General features: G+C 31.3%; 1 protein-coding gene across 1 annotated transcript; it reads left to right on the top strand.

Annotated features, from left to right (window-relative positions):
- The first annotated feature begins 9,702 nt into the window (after positions 1–9,702).
- On the top strand, positions 9,703–14,875 carry LOC134718804 (very low-density lipoprotein receptor-like). The gene is made up of 5 exons (XM_063581534.1): positions 9,703–9,746; positions 10,683–10,751; positions 12,327–12,437; positions 13,175–13,309; positions 14,187–14,875. The coding sequence occupies exons 2-5, from the start codon at positions 10,706–10,708 to the stop codon at positions 14,369–14,371; spliced, it is 477 nt and encodes a 158-aa protein (XP_063437604.1). The 5' UTR covers positions 9,703–9,746; positions 10,683–10,705; the 3' UTR covers positions 14,372–14,875.
- Positions 14,876–16,667: the final 1,792 nt, after the last annotated feature.

Raw genomic sequence — 16,667 nt, 5'->3', positions numbered from 1 at the left:
GATTTGGCGAATTTACGTCATGGCAAAACACGTCGTCATACGATTGAAAACTTTCAGACGGAAGATTATTTCGTTACTTGTACGCTTCAAATTCGGATAGCATCTAATAAAAATGAAGTTTTTGAGGTAGGTGGTATTTCATTTTAGATTCTGTTGCGTTTATCGGACATTTAAGTTTTTTAGAAAGTCAAGATGGCGGCGTACTCCCTAGTTACGACATGCCATTGTGTTTCTGATGGTACATATAGTAGCCATCAAAGTAAAAATGTAAATTAGTAATCGTGTATGTTTGGCTGAAGAATTATAAGGATTAAACACAATTTTTTCTAGAGGTTATTGATGTCTTTCGGACTTTTATTCAGTGTGTGAGTTAATCACCCCGGTTTACACATCAATAACCTCTAGAAAAAATGGGGATCATCAGTAAAAATTCATCGGGTCAGCAACCTATCACAAAACTATAAATTTGAATAAAATGACTGATAACTGCGGCCAAAATATGAGTATCAGCATAATGTAGGACCGTAAATGCTTATATATAGAAATAGGAAGATGTAGTATGAGTGCCAGTGAGACAAATCTCCATCCAAGTCACAATGTGTAAAAAGTAAACAATTATAGGTCAAAATACGGCTTTCAACACGGTGCCTTGGCTTACACCAAATAGCAACCTATAAAGGGCCCTAAAATGACGAGTGTAAAACAATTCAAACAGCAAAACCAACGGTATAATCTATATAAAAAACGAGAAACTATTATGAACTACATCTACAAATAACAACCACTGAACAACAGGTTCCTGACTTAGGACATGTGCAAACAAATGCAGCAGGTTTAAACGTTTTAACAGGCGCCAACAATTACCCTTACCTGAAACAGTAGTGTAATATTACAACATAGAAAGATGTATTACCTTTCGATACAACATACGGTGGTTAAATACTAGAAATTTTTCAATATCTTCATTTAAGACGACAGTCATTTATACAAACAAATGTAGTATTATTATAAGAGCGAACTACACAAAACAAAAAATTTTAGTTAGTTTCAAGCTTTGTTGATTTTACATTTTTTTATGTCTATATGCCTAAGATTATAAAAAAAAGAGTTGTTTTTAAGTTCAACTTCAGATAAATGCAAAAAGTGGCATTTTGTTTTAAGATTTAACAGACACCATACACAAGTTATTATTTATTATTAATTAAATTTCTAAATTATCAGTAAGACTATTTCATCGTCGAATATACATATTGAAAGAAAGGTCATTCAGCGATTTTTCAAACAAACCACAAGACAAATTAAAGTACTAAAGTACTGTTTACTCGGATTACCATAAGCTTTGATGTCGACTAGAATGAACTTGCAATAGCTATCTCAAGTCGAGTGTCATATTTAAAACGATAACATACTACATGTAGTATTTAATATTTAGTCAATTAAACATGTATTGCGGGCAAAGGGTTCAAAGGGACAACTACAAACATTAAATGTGTATTACACTGTCCAAAGACTGGGTAATGCATGTAATGAATGTAAGCATCTCAATCAGACGTGATTGGGTATAAAACAAATTATCCTTCTCCAATACTAGACCGGAGAAGTTTGAGTGAATATAGGTCTATACTATTTGACCTTTACTCGTGTAAGACGAAACTGTTTGTTGTCTGTTTGCTTTAAACTTCAAAGCGGGTTTTTTTACCATTGTATTTTTTATTCTTTGAAAATATTAAAAAATGTCAGCCACATATAACATTATAACATACTGCATGTTGTACTTAACATTTAATCAATATGCTAGGTATTGCGGCAAATTATGAGTATTTATTCAAAAATATCCTTTACATATTATTTCGTTTTGTTTATTAACGTCCGTCTATGAATTTAAAAACACATTTAAAATTTATAATTTTATATCAAAATGACTTCAAAATAGAAAAACTTAACGCCGATTGCAATAAGAAACATGTTAAAAAAATTGGAAAAAGTGTTCGAAAATCATGATAATTAAATAGACACCCAAATCTTGACGCTATGAATGACAGAAAAAGAATCAGGATTACAGAGAAAGTGTGTCATACCTCTTTCCTTATATCTCCTATTTAATTTTCAGAGAGTAATGCTAAAACATAACGTTTACGGACTTTGACGTAAATTAGCACCTCAATAATAAAATGAATCGATAAAAAACGTGAGATGGAGGAAAGTATTAAGAGAGCGATCAATAGCGGGATGTGGTGCAAAAGCACAACATAAGAACATACTGGTCCGAGAACACAACTAATTCGTAGTGCATTTCTTTTACAACATAAATGAAAATTAAAAAAATCCCACCTGCGCTTTCTCAATGAAACTTTTACAGTGTGTTGTACTGCTTTTGGGACAAATTATATCAAAATTATAGAAAACTTCATCGTCTCTAACTCAAAATATGGACAATTTTATCTGTAGGGCGTCTTGAAATCTTTTGACAGCTTCCGAAGTGCTCATTTTCAACCTTTTTTCAGCTGGACCAAATCACTACTTTCCTTTAAAATTCTGGACCCAAATTTTTTTACAGTGTAATTTCATCCTCCTACTTGCAATTTGAGGCATTGAACATGGAGAAATAAATTTAAAAGGGGTATAAAAATTAATGGCAAGTAACCCACTGTCAACACTAGGGACTATATTTGTGAACAACGAAAATCAAGGGACGACAATGGTGGTCTCGGACCATACTGTAAAATTCAATTTAAATTGGCTTGACTCATCAGAACAACAATAAAAAACAAAACAAAAAATAATAATAGAAAGACAAAAGACACAAAGTACCGATACCAGCAAATTACAACTAATGAGTGAATCATGTTTTTCAGACTGTGTTTTGTGAATTCTTTTTCAAATTAAGATAATCAAGAAAATATTTTGGGCATTTTTGGCTAAAAAGGGCAAAACGGGAACATAGGTTGTTTTACAGTTTTCCCAATTAACGAACCTTAAACATACCGTAATGTAGCTTTTTAAAATAAACGTGCCGTGTTACAAATCGAATTTGAATGTAAAATACTGTTAGTCGTTGCTTTTTTAGTACAGACTAAACATTAAGTCTTTTCAACAAAAGCGTTTCATAGTTCAAAGTATGCAAGACTTTGATAAATCCCCATGTTATAGTAAATCATTATTTCCCCGTGGTTTGAAAAGATGCAGAGTTATATCTATGTCTGTATATACTACGATAATAGTTATAAAAGGTACCAGGTTTATAATTTGATACGCCAGACGCGCGTCTCGTCTACATAAGACTCATCAGTGACGCTCAGAAGTTAGAAAGCCAAGCAAGTATCAGATCAACAAAGTTAGAAAGCAAAGCAAGTATTAAGTTGAAGACCCAAATCTCCAAAAAGTTGTGCAAATGTATTTGTTTGACAAACTCTTAATAGTTATTTCAGTCTATTTTTAAAAATTTAGTTCCATAATCTAAATATTCCATTTCTTGTTAAACTGCATAATATTTGATACCCGGGAGCGTACATCTGCTGGAAGCCCAATCCCATCCCCAGTTTACAATCATTGTATGTTGGTTGTACTCCTTTTTCCAATCGATACCATCTTTGTTTTTTTTTTCTAAAGTCATCTTGAGACCAGACTTCTCAGTATATAGTTCTGAAATACAGAGGATACAACTAGACATTCTGGTGAACCATCTTAAATAAGATATTTGATGGTATTTGAGGAACTAGTAAAAGGCACTGAAAGATTAGTTGAAGAAACCTTGCAAGAGGCGGAGATGAAACGACATTTCGAATTTTCTGTAGAGAGCACAGACCTTAATGATCAGTATTTATAATTTAATTCTTAAGAACTTCTGTGTATTGTTTCCGTCATACCAACATCACATTATTGGTTTCTGTGTCGACTGGTACGACTACAATCTGCTTTAAAAGTAATTTAGCTGCGTTCCTTAATGTAGAAATAGGCCTGTTATATAACTTTTAAATACTTCTTAATCATTTTCAAAATGTGATATGCAAATATCAACAAAATTCAAACATTTATTTAAATGAAACACAAGATATTTTTTTTTTAGATATTCCTATTTACACCAAATTTGTACAATAGAATGAAAGATCGTCTATAATGACCAGACAGCAAGCATTCATTAATATTATAATGAACGTAAAAGGGACCAAACTATCGTCCACTATCTAATTTAGATGTATGACGATAATTTGGTCCAGTTCAAGTCCATTAAAATATCAATGAATTGATCATAAATGTTTTAGGAGTTACATTACATAAATTATATTGTAAATGAAACAGAGATACTGATAACACTACACATTAATGAACATTAATTGCATAGTAGAAATCAACCAAAACTTAACACTTGTAAATCAGAACCTGTTGTGGCAAGTGCATGCAATATTAATATTGTCTGAAAAAATTGAAAAATAAAACACAAGCACGACACACGTCTTCTTTAAGATATACATCATGGTTTCTAACATACTTATGTACTCTTATTATCGTATGGTTTTTTTTTCTTTTTTATTGTTCATATTTCAAAAAAAATTGTATATCACCAGAATGAAATCATTGACTTATAAAATACGAATTCATGGCTTGTTAAAATTTACACGTTTCCGAAAAGCGACCATGAATTATATTCATTTTTGTTCACAATAAATCATTTAATACAAAATATTATGTAAGACATATACACGTTCGGCAAAGCGTGTTATTGTAAATTTTGATGTCATTTAAAGTTAGATATATATCTAAATTGTTTCATCATTCAATATTGAAAATCCTTGTTTTGTTATTTAACACGTAAAGACCTGTTGACCTCATGCTACATCATGCATCGTATTACCAATCAAACATATGACGATATAGTTTAGAAAACCGGTGTGGAAAATAAATAAAACGTGTAAAAACATATTTTCATTTTAAAAATATTAATGATATACAATCATAAACTTGTATATGCATCTTATACACATCAAGTATATTACAAAATATTTTTGAAAACAGGTGCGTTAACAACAAAGTTTGTCAATACATGTTTAACCATATCATCCTTGATCGACATTCTTCAAAGTAAAATATTTAAATTTAGATAAATAACCCCATATTCAGGATAGAACATGAATTCTGGATTTACATGCCAGACCAAGCCTACACGTGGAAAGATGGCGAACTTATGACTTATTACGCGAAATGAAGGATGTTGTAAGACATTTTCAAGGACATCTTACTCTTTTTTTTACTTTTTATTAGCAATATCATTATTAGTAGTAGTAGTAGTAGTAGTAGTAGTAGTAGTAGTAGTAGTATTATGAATGTGATTATTTGTTTTTATTATTATTATTAAAGTATTGAATCTATAAATGTTACAGATCAATATTGGTTCAATTAAATTGTTAAACCCTGTAATATCTGTAGAATACATTTTTGTTTGCTTTTAGTGTTTCCGTCTGAACAGTAATTATATAAGTTAACATCACGAATTGGCCGATACAGTTTATATATATATATATATATATATATATATTTCAACCCACTAACGATATGTCTTTGCTATCCTAGATCTTTAGATACCAGAGTAGTCGATTAATCTGTTATTTTAACGATTGTTTTATATTTCCGATTGTGCCATTTTGATGGGTTGTGGGTTCGCACGCGTTTGGTGCATGCTTGGTAGACGACGCTTTTACTGTCAATGCAACCGGTCTCGCGCCTTTTGGACTCCAAGCGATATCCTCATTTGAGTTTGTTACCTTGATTGATCTTTTTAATTGGTTAATGCTATCTGAACATTGTTTTTTTTTATTTCATATAACTATTTGTTTGAACAATAGATAAGAAACGATTATCAACTCGACACGGCGTAAAATTTAAGTATAATATATTTTATAAGATTTTATGAATTTTCACAAATGACAGCTATATCTATTATACCTTCTTTGTTATCCATTAATTTAAATCGGATCCATAAATGTCTTAATTTGAAACAGATAATTAACCAACGTAAGGAAATATCGATAAACAATTCCAATGGAATGTTGTCCAAATTGCTGACAACTAATGCATTTGACTTGTTTCATGGTTTACGTACCCATTTCCATTCTTTTTTCTATTAGTGTGAAAATACCTTTAGCCTACAATGTATTGTCGAATTCATAACGATTCGGACGCAGGAAAATTATTAAGTGTTGTTTTCATTTTTTATTCACTTAAATATGTTACGTCGGGAGATTTGATACTATGAATGTTGACATTGATTTAAAACCACATAAATTAAGAAACTATCCGTGCTTATTTAAATGTTGGTAAATTAATCCGAAAAAGTATAATTTACGGTGTAGACATAATAAAATAGGTTTATAAATTCTGATGACATGTACAAATCAGCCAGAAAAACTCACAAATGAGCAACACGAACTCTACCAACAACTGGGTTGGATCTCATGTGCTCCTGAAGGCTAAGTAGATACTACACTACCTATGACACCCTCCATGGTGCTCATGTAAGTTCAAACTCAAAAAAACAGGAAATAGCACTTTCTATAAACTACAATATTTTCTGTATTCATAAATCCAAGATATGTTTAGGTAGAAGGTGGTATATAACTTGATTGGGGCGTTAAATCGACAATGATGTTTATTTTAAATTGACAGTCATGTGGTGCAAAAGTTATTGTGACGTCAATGTCCCACTGGAAAAAAGTTTTTACAAAATACCGAACTCCAAGGTCAACTCAAAAAGGGGGAAGTCCATACAACATTACAAAATCGAACGTTAGACTATAAATATATGTTAACATTCGGACCAAATGGAATGTAACTGTATGCTGATTTGGTACAGGCATTTTCCAAGAAAATGGTGGTCTAAACTTGGTTTTATTGCTAACAACAAACGTTTTGTATGACAGTTGTCTAGTTTTGCGCTTTGTCGACTTATGTGAGTGAGCAAAAAAGACATAACAATAATTTTGATCCAGCAGCTAAAATCGAGGAAACAAATATAACAGACGTACAACACAATAGACAAAAAATTCAAACAAAAGACACCAATAAATCTGACAAAGGCCCCAAAAAACAAAAGTTTTTGTAGTTGATAGTACATACAGTATAAGAAATAAATCTCACAAAGACGCAAAAAAAGTGTTTTGGTTTTGGTAGTACAATAAAACATAATGCCATGCTAGTATAAACTTTTTCGGTAAAGTACAAATAAGTACAGCATAAATACAAGGATAAACAAAAGGAAAACAGCATTTTTAAAACCTCATGCATCCTTATAAAATGAAATCACGCAATGTGTTTGTATAAAGATAAATATTCTATTGACTGCTTCACTTAAACTAGATCGGGTGATTGTATGGCGGTGAACTCTTCACTCGGACAGCATGGTTCAATATCTTCATCAATAATATCCTCGAATGTTTTGGAGCCTTGAATATTCTGCCTTTTTAAAACAAGACACAGAAGGTAATGTCAGACTCTGGCAGCTTAAAACCTTTTAAAATATAAAAATGTGTATTAAGCAAAAACCTGTGTAATAAGACCATTTATTTTAGATTTTTCTGTAGTGCATTTCATACAGATTGAACCTGTATTAAAAGACCACCTGTCTTATGAAACTACTTTTTTTTCCTCTCCCTTAAGTGAACTCTGAAAACAGGTTTCACTAAATTTGAATAAAAACCAAATTACTTCATCTAGTGTTACACCCACCCCTACTTTACCTGCCTTAATTCGTTTTTCTACCGATAGAATAAGAGAGAAATCAATATTTTATAATTATAGATGTGGATAAGAGTCTCTTATCTTGCCGGATACATTATCATAATTATGAACCAACTGTGCATATGTAAATTCCTTACCAATCTTAGCGAATTAAAAAAAAGGAGTTGAAATTGTGGTTTCTAATATTTGTTTTACAAGTGATATATGCATATTAAGGTGGTCTTACTGTGTCGATACACCGGTTCTGTCATGACAGTTTTATTTATTCCTATATGGGTTTTTTTCTGGAGTATTGACATTTAAATATGCAATAGTATGACTGTCTTGAGTAAGATACTGGTGACGTACAACATATCTGTCTTGACATTAACCCGTAAGCAATCAACGATCAATAAATTAGCATGGCTAGTTGTAAATCTTTTACTTTTAATCAAGAATAATAACGTTTTAATGTAACGATACATAAATCAGTGCATTTGTGCTGAGAGAAATATGCGATTTTGTTAATTAAAACAAAATACATATGCTTCAGATGAGGAATATTTAGACCTACATATTTTATATTATACATCTATGAGACATTTTAATTTCCACATAGTAATTAAACTGAAAGGAATATTCATGGTTTCTAATGTGAATATTAATGTACATGTATATAGTAAAATACAACTTTCTATTTCAAATACTGTTTTTCGAACACAAATAGAGAAGCAACTATGTATAGCTTTGAAATTAAACAACAAAGAAAAGTTAATAAAATTCCGTAGAAGGCTTTTCAGGTGATGTTGAGATCAACATGACTGTTAAAGACTAAACGTTAATTACTAGTGATATGTACGTCAAATATGATGCCTCATGTAGAGAGAATGCCATCGGTAGATCAGTAGTTGGCTTAATGCAATGCAAATTGTGTGTCCCTATACAACATGTACAATTTAACATTGATAGGCCAGTGGCAGTCCGACATTCTCGCAATCCATCCATGTCGTCTCACCTTGCGTAACATACATATTGTATGAATTGCTTATAGTTTCTTTTCTTGAATATAAAGGACTAACTACCATTTAGAAATAATTTGATAGTAGGTAATGCAATGCAGACATACCAGGACAAACGGCAGGATATTTTGACTGCCACTAGAAATGAGCTAGGATGACAAGCCAGAACATAAGTCTTGTATCAGGCCACCTACGGATACCTCAAAGGGGTATCGCAATGTTCTATAACATGTATAACGTGCATAGAACGTCATTACACGCTTAATTCCGACTGGACAACTACATTTCATATTTAACAAACTTGGTCAAAAAGTACAATCAAGATTACTTTCAATAGCCAACAAGATGGCTATAACAATTAATCTTAGTGACCAATATTTCTATGTAGGTGATACATTCATAAATCTATTCGAAACTTTACACCAAAAAACCTTATTAACTGTATAAACATTCTATTAAATCCCATCTTACACCTAGAATGACAATTTCCTAAACTGGTCTCTCCACGGAGAATGTAAAAGAGGATGACATCAATCATTATATAAGAGGTCTGATTCATGTAAGTTTTGAACAAAATTATTCTGAAAAAAACATGGATTTTTGTTTGCAATAATAGACTTCTCTACCAGGGATACAACTATTCACTCTTCTAATACTATTCATGATCAATCTCTTTTTGGTGATCCTGTATTGCTGAAAATGTGTCTGTTTAGTTCCGTATATTATATTTAGTCTGAAGATAGACAACATGAAATGTGCAAATAGGACAGGGTTAAATAATACACGTCCATTAACTTTAATTGACGTGTGTGCAATCCAGTTCATGTTTCTGAAAACAAATTTAATATAAAAAAAAAAGACAAATGTACATTCAGCAGTTTTTGGTTATTATTTAAATTTGTTAACTGCGACTTAAAAATGTGTCCAATCAAATTAAATCATAACCTGACTTTGGAACATTTAAAAGAAGAGGTTGCGTTAGTTGAGCAATAGTCTGGTTTACAAGGTGAAACAAATGTAAGTATTTGATTAAGATGATTTTGATTGTTGAAACAAACATTTTATTTGCAATGTTGTAATCGGTATTTAATTATATTAATATCTTCCGAAATCGTTCGTATAATTTAATTTCAATAAAGTTAAATATCATGTATGTATATATCATATAGATAATTCAGTGCTCACTGAACGTTCAAGAGACATATCAACAGTTAAAGATGGGCGCCCTCTAAGTATAGTCTAAGGACATTGTTAAATTTTAAATGTTGACTCCACAAATAATAGCTAATTACATCGGTAATTGACCATTGTTATACTGGGAAGTTTGGTTCTCCGGAAATTCTTGTTTTTACCTCAAACAAACTTTAACGAAATACACTTCGTGAGCTTGAACATGGACCGCACTTACACTGATTTTCCGTGAAAATGACATGAATTGTTTCACGTAAAATTCACGTGAATTCCAAAACATTTCGAAAAGCATCTTTATTTTCAAATTTAATTAAAACATGAACATTTTGGAGGATAATGTATAGATCTATCGATAAAAACTAATCACTCTTTACCATGTATGCATTGCTTGGCCATTCTCAAATTGATACACTATATAATAAGTCCTTATGAATTAAAATGTTAGTGGTCTCATATATCTTTTCAAAACTAAATCCTCTTTAAGATTTCTGCCAGTACTTCTTATAGCTAAATTACGTAGAGTATTACATGGTTGAAACCAAGTAAAACCCAGTTTTTCTCAGTATTTCCGAATGAGTATAACCCATTGCGTACATTTGAAAAGTATCTGTACAGGAATAAGTCAGGAATTCCACAGTCTCAAATTATTCCAAAAATTAATGTCTGAAGATATTTTATACTAACATTTACCAGTTGGACTTAATAAAGGTTTGTCCATTTAACTGTTAATCCTCATTTTAATATCATCAGTTCTCCCTTTAGTGTCCGGTATCGCAGAAACAACTATGAAGGTAGTACTAGCATTTGGACTGTTTTTGGGAACAGCTTTGTGTAAGTATATTAATTAATTCACATTTCTGTGTTATTCAAACTTTTTTTCATTTATTTTGCCTTAGTATTAGAATAGTTTATAATATTTATTTTGTCTATGTATCTTGTGTATTGTAGTTAGTTTAGTATCAACAGTTGAATTACTGTTGCTTAAACATTATTTTTATGTATAGTTATGAGTATTTAGTAATCACACGTTGAGTAACAGCTTGTATTATACTGTGAACAAAATGCTAACCTTATAAAAGTCTTTCAACCCAAAATTAGTTGTAGTCTATCATGGTCATGCATAAGCATTAAGGTACAGACCATTCATCTTTTATGAGAGATGGGAAAGTATTTTGAAGAAATATTTGTTTTGCATAGGCGTGATAAGGTCCCTGAGTTCTTGGATAAATATAGAAGTTAAACTATTAACATACTTTTCCTGCCACAACATGGATCTGAACTCACGTTTCGAGTGAACTAACACTATCATTGTACATATCTTAATTTATACATTTTCAATATCAAAATTGTTATCTTATAGAATCAACCAAAACAGATTTTTTTCCATGTTTAAAGAATTTCTAATAAACACATTTATTGAAGTACAGTACGTTGTATTTTATGTTTCATTTAGAATTAATATTTAAGTGTAATTTTACTGAACAATATTGTGATGGCTTCTAACTGAAGTCAAATCCACGACTTACATATTTCAGCCAGCTAAAACGTTAACTTAGAATGAGGCGCCATATTCAATATATGTGTCTCAAAAATATATAAAAACCCAACCTTCCATAAAAGCACTGTTTTATTACGAAATGCTATCTTAATTGTAAGCGTATATTAAAGTAACAAAATAACGCACAACGTAAAGTTTTGTTTTTTAAAAGTGGATACTATTGGAGAATAAGAGCAAACATCTATATTAACAAAGAAATGTTACTCCTTGAAATGTCGAGACGAATCAGCTGAACTAGATATTGAAAAGGTTGTTGGTTTGTTTCATTTTCAATTCAGAATTGCATGCGTATCACTATTAGATTTTCAAATATTAATCATGGCAAAGCGTTCTATGAGTTTTGGTAGTGTTCGTGCTAATCTTTAATTACCTGGCAATTTTCTTGTAGTCTGTTGTCTCTTAGCAATTTTGATTTAAGCCATGGTGTCTGTTTTTCTTCCACTTATGTTTTTTAATGGTACCTATTATCTTCTTTCCTTTTTTTAGTATGGGAATGTTTGACAATAATTCAAGTTTCATTAAATTAAATGCATATTCTGTGCATGTTGCAATAGAATATTACGAACATGAATTAGAATAAGAAATATAATAATTGTGATTATAAAGCTTACCGAATTATACATTTATATATTGTATATATTATTGAATTAACAGTATTTATCAGTCTCCCGAACATGTCACTAATTTGAAGAATGTGTATCATTAGATCAAAAGATTATAGTTTACTTAATATTTTTTTTAAAACGCACAATTTTGTAAAATACAGTCAATACTATTTTTTTATTTAATCAATAATGTTTTTATCTCTTTTTTTCAAGCAGTCATTAATCAATCAATTTTTTTTCCAGGCTGTACTGAAGATCAGTATGAATGTTTAGACGGACAATGTATTGACTCGAGTTATCAGTGTGATAGCTCGGTTGATTGCAGTAGAGGAGAAGACGACATGGGATGTTCTGGTAATAACAGCGAAACCTTTTCTATTTCAAAATTGCATGGTTTTTACTCTTAAAGATAGAATACAATTTTACTTTAGGTTTTTTACATCCATATATTCCAAAATGGTCTTTAAAAAGTAGATAAATATCAAAGGCACATTCGAATTCGGAAGTTCGAAAATGACAGAAACACAACCTACCATGAACAAAGTACAATTAATATCAAAATCATTTGCGCATGCCATAAGCTCTAAAATCGCCAAATAAGATTTACCTTAATCTAAAACCAAAAAATTGACCTGGTATTCTTAAAGGGTAAGTATATCTTGCGTAATTCATTAGGTTGCGATAGTTCACAATGAAAAACACACTTAATACGTTTCGTGGGTCCCTAGCGCTTTTCTTGATTTACCTTTAAAGAATTGGTTTTGTTACACTGTAGATAGAACATGTCGTATATGATTTAATACATAACATACCATCGGCTAGATTACAGATACATGTTAAAAGAATATATTAAATCATCTATACCATGTTCTTCTGATAAGGTTATGTGTAAAATGACTGAAGAAATTTTCTATCTGTAACAAATTGTGAACAACAGCCTTTCTATTGAATTGTAACTCATGTCAAAAGTAAGTTAAGTTATATATCCATTATTTATGTACTGTACATTTTCACATCTGGCATTTATGAAGCTGCAAAAGCGTCTTGAATTTTACAAATTTAGAAACTAAACATTTTGATAATATTTACAGGTTGTGAAAGTAATCAGTTTTCCTGCGCTAATGACAATTTCTGTATTTTATGGGATTGGGTATGCGATGGTATGGATGATTGTGGTGATGGCTCGGACGAACGTGGGTGCTACAATCTTTGTTGGAATATCTTTAGTAAGTAAAAGTATTTTCCTGATGGCAAATGGTTTTGAACTTTACATGTTCTTGTTAAAGCTGTCTGCCATTCGGGAAGATACATTTCACAATTGATTTCTTCTTAATAGGGCAAATGTATGGTTTAATTTATATTTTATAGCCTTGGACAAAACACATATCCTGGTTATTATTATACAATTGGAGAAAAACAACTTTTAATTTAGAGGCGACTTCATTAAGGATGCATAAGTTAATTTTAATGAAATTTATATGTCTGTACTTGCCATGCTTGTTGTATTAAACTTTGTGACTGAAAACGGAATGCACTTTACTGTGTTACGTGAAAGGGGGATACATATAACGTACAAATTTCCAGTAGTTGACTTCAAACATAGAAGACGATAACCGAAAACTAAAACAGAAAAATGTAGCAATTGTATACACTGAAAAAAAAGATTAGACATAACAGAGAGAAAATAGACCGATACAATCTACATTTAATTACATAGACATGCGTACAGCTGTCAATAAAATATAACGTCGTAGAAAAATTGGACAATTAAAATCAAGCGCTCCAGGAGAGTATATTCACATGTGTCGCATAAGTATGTTCATTTATTGGCCGTTTCCTAAAAGACCTTCTTTCTGAAAATAGTATTCCCTTATAGAACAATGAATTAAAGAAAAAAGGAACATAATCATATCCCTTCAATTATATACACTGCATGATATAAAAAATCGTATTATTGTAGCTAGTTTCACCTTTTTTTGGCCAGTAAACTGTTGAAGGGTTCGGCACCCCTCTCCCGCTTCCTATTCGATGCCATCATACCAAACAAGTTTTTCCTCTTTTTTTTTTACATTAACATAATATTGTATTTTTATTTCCATACAGACCAGAGCAGCAGACGCAATATTACAAGATCTTTTGCTGACAAAGTAGTATCCAGGGATCTCAACAAAGGAGGCAAAGTTAAAGCTACTGGAACAAATTTGTACAGAAAGAAAAACGAAGCAGACAAAAAAGCTTATAAACCTAAAAAGCTCAGGTTGCGCTGGAGGGAAATAACTGGAAAATAAAAATGGAAACGAACAGAAGACTATGCTCGCAAACAATTGGAATCGTCCATGGACTATGATATTAACGTGTTTTTTTTTAAACAATCATTATTAATATTCTTTAATGTTATATCATCATACATGTATCTCATTTAAACACTAAACTTTGTATTAATGTAGCATTTTAAGCTATAAATCATTTGATATTATCTTCCAAAGTTGTGGACATCAATTGATGACACTATATAAAAATAAGAAGCTGTGGTATGAATGCCAATTAGACAACTCTCCACAAGAGAATGTTCGTATTTTAGACTTTAAATCAAGATATAATATAAAAGGTAAAAATATGCTCTTTGTTCTTTGATATAACCAACATTGTATTAGAGATCCAAATATTAGGTTAGAGCCTTACTTGAAATACATGATAATCTGTAATATATAATCTGATGTTATTGCATTTAACATAAACATTGTTCATTTTAACCTCTATCTTTTCTGAATAAAATACTTCTTGCAAATGAATTATTCTTTTGAAATATAATTGATTACAACGTCGCAATTTAGAAGTTAACATTCAGCGGGTATTACATGAATAGCAATGTAGATAACATGATGATATCCGGACTCCGACTCTGAGCCGCATTTTCTTAATCCTTGCTCTTACAATAAGAGTTCAGAGAGAACACACTTCATCATGCATTATCGTACAATTGTCTCCTGGATAAACAATTTCAATTTTTTTCTTACAATATCTTCTAATAAATTGCGTGTCTAGCGCAAAAACAGTTAATGACAGTTTTTAACACACAACTTTAAAAAGCAACGACCCCCCGTATTTGGGATGATCATTTTTTGTACAACGAGAACACGAAGTTGACTCAAGTATATTTGAATAAGTATATATGAATTTGTGAGTTGATATAAGTATGATCATTTACATATATTTTTCTCGGTATCTTAAAACCAGAATATGTTTATACTACAAGATGTATCTAATTTTTTGAAACATACAATATACAAAAGCCATGGAAATTTAATAATTTTCAATTATATAGTCTCAAAATTTTTATGAGTCGAATATCTCTTAGCTATTCTAGCTTTCTAGATTTTGTCTGCGTTTAGAGTCTTATGATCCGTTGTCAACATCTTGCTCTTCAACGTTTGTATTATGTGGGTTATTTTTTCTCTTTTTTTTCTTTTTTAATTTGGCATCGAGCATAACTGACGAGACATTAATTGTCGAAATGAACACCAAGCGCAGTAAAGTTGGTACGTTATCACTATCAATGAATTGATGCCTCTGCTGTTGGACTAAATATACCAGGTTAATGATTTGGTATGCAAGACGCTCGTTTCGTCATCACCAGACTCATTAGAGATTGATGATACAAGCAAAATAGAAGGAGAAAAAAAGCAATTACATTGTTTAAGATCACTGCTGACTACCAAATATTCCAAAAAATAAACTGTGCCAAATCATTCTAAACCCACCTATGAATTGCGATAGAAAAATCTTCGTCCCGAATTATATCAAGATTAATGGACAGTCTACTTATTGAGAATGACAACAACTATGATATTTCATGTCAGTATAGAAGAGAGGGTTATTTTGCTAGTAATAATCTCCGGATGCAACGTTCAGTAGCAGTGGTCACGATACATTGTTTGTAAAAACTAATTAAAGAATTCGCGAAGGCACTGAAAGGACTGATACGAGTATACAGTTTAGTCTTGTGGAGGTTAATTAATTCATCGAGCATAGTGGCAGGAAAGAAGACAGCTTTGACATTAACATTCAATTATGTTGTTGTACTGTTAATCTACTAACTGCCTCTGGTGTTAAATGAACGCACCTTTAACCAGAAGATTAGATAATGCAAAAAGTCGTTTAAAAGTTGGAACTCTAACGTTGTCACTCCAAACGCGTGTTTTATCTACATACAACTCATCAATGAGATTTGAATCAAGCTATTTGAACAGGCAAATATTTAAAAGTTGAAGAGCAGTGAAAACAAAACATAAGCCCTCAAATTGTGAAAATGAAGGCCATCTCTGCATGTGGGTAGAAACACCTAAGTGTTTCTAATGATTTATTAAAGACCAAAAGTTTGATTACCTCACATATTTGTTAATGTTGTTACATTATTTTCTCTATTGAGTGATTAAGTTTGACGAATCTATCCCATCGAACTAAAAGATGCAACAAATACCGTTAAAAGTGCCTCATATCCCCACTTACATCTAGAAATTGACAATGAAGGTCGGTTGAGACCAAACTTTACGAAACAAGAGACGAGACAGCTTCCCAATTGCA

Source organism: Mytilus trossulus, chromosome 5, assembly GCF_036588685.1.
Source record: "Mytilus trossulus isolate FHL-02 chromosome 5, PNRI_Mtr1.1.1.hap1, whole genome shotgun sequence".
In the NCBI taxonomy this organism is placed as follows: domain Eukaryota; kingdom Metazoa; phylum Mollusca; class Bivalvia; order Mytilida; family Mytilidae; genus Mytilus; species Mytilus trossulus.
This window is presented reverse-complemented; position numbering and strand designations above follow the sequence as displayed.

Coding starts and splice junctions, on each gene's coding strand:
- LOC134718804 (XM_063581534.1), top strand. CDS start 10,706: ATGAAGGTAGTACTAGCATTTGGACTGTTTTTGGGAACAGCTTTGT. Junction 12,438..13,174: donor AGACGACATGGGATGTTCTG/GTAATAACAGCG, acceptor TAATATTTACAG/GTTGTGAAAGTAATCAGTTT. Junction 13,310..14,186: donor TCTTTGTTGGAATATCTTTA/GTAAGTAAAAGT, acceptor ATTTCCATACAG/ACCAGAGCAGCAGACGCAAT.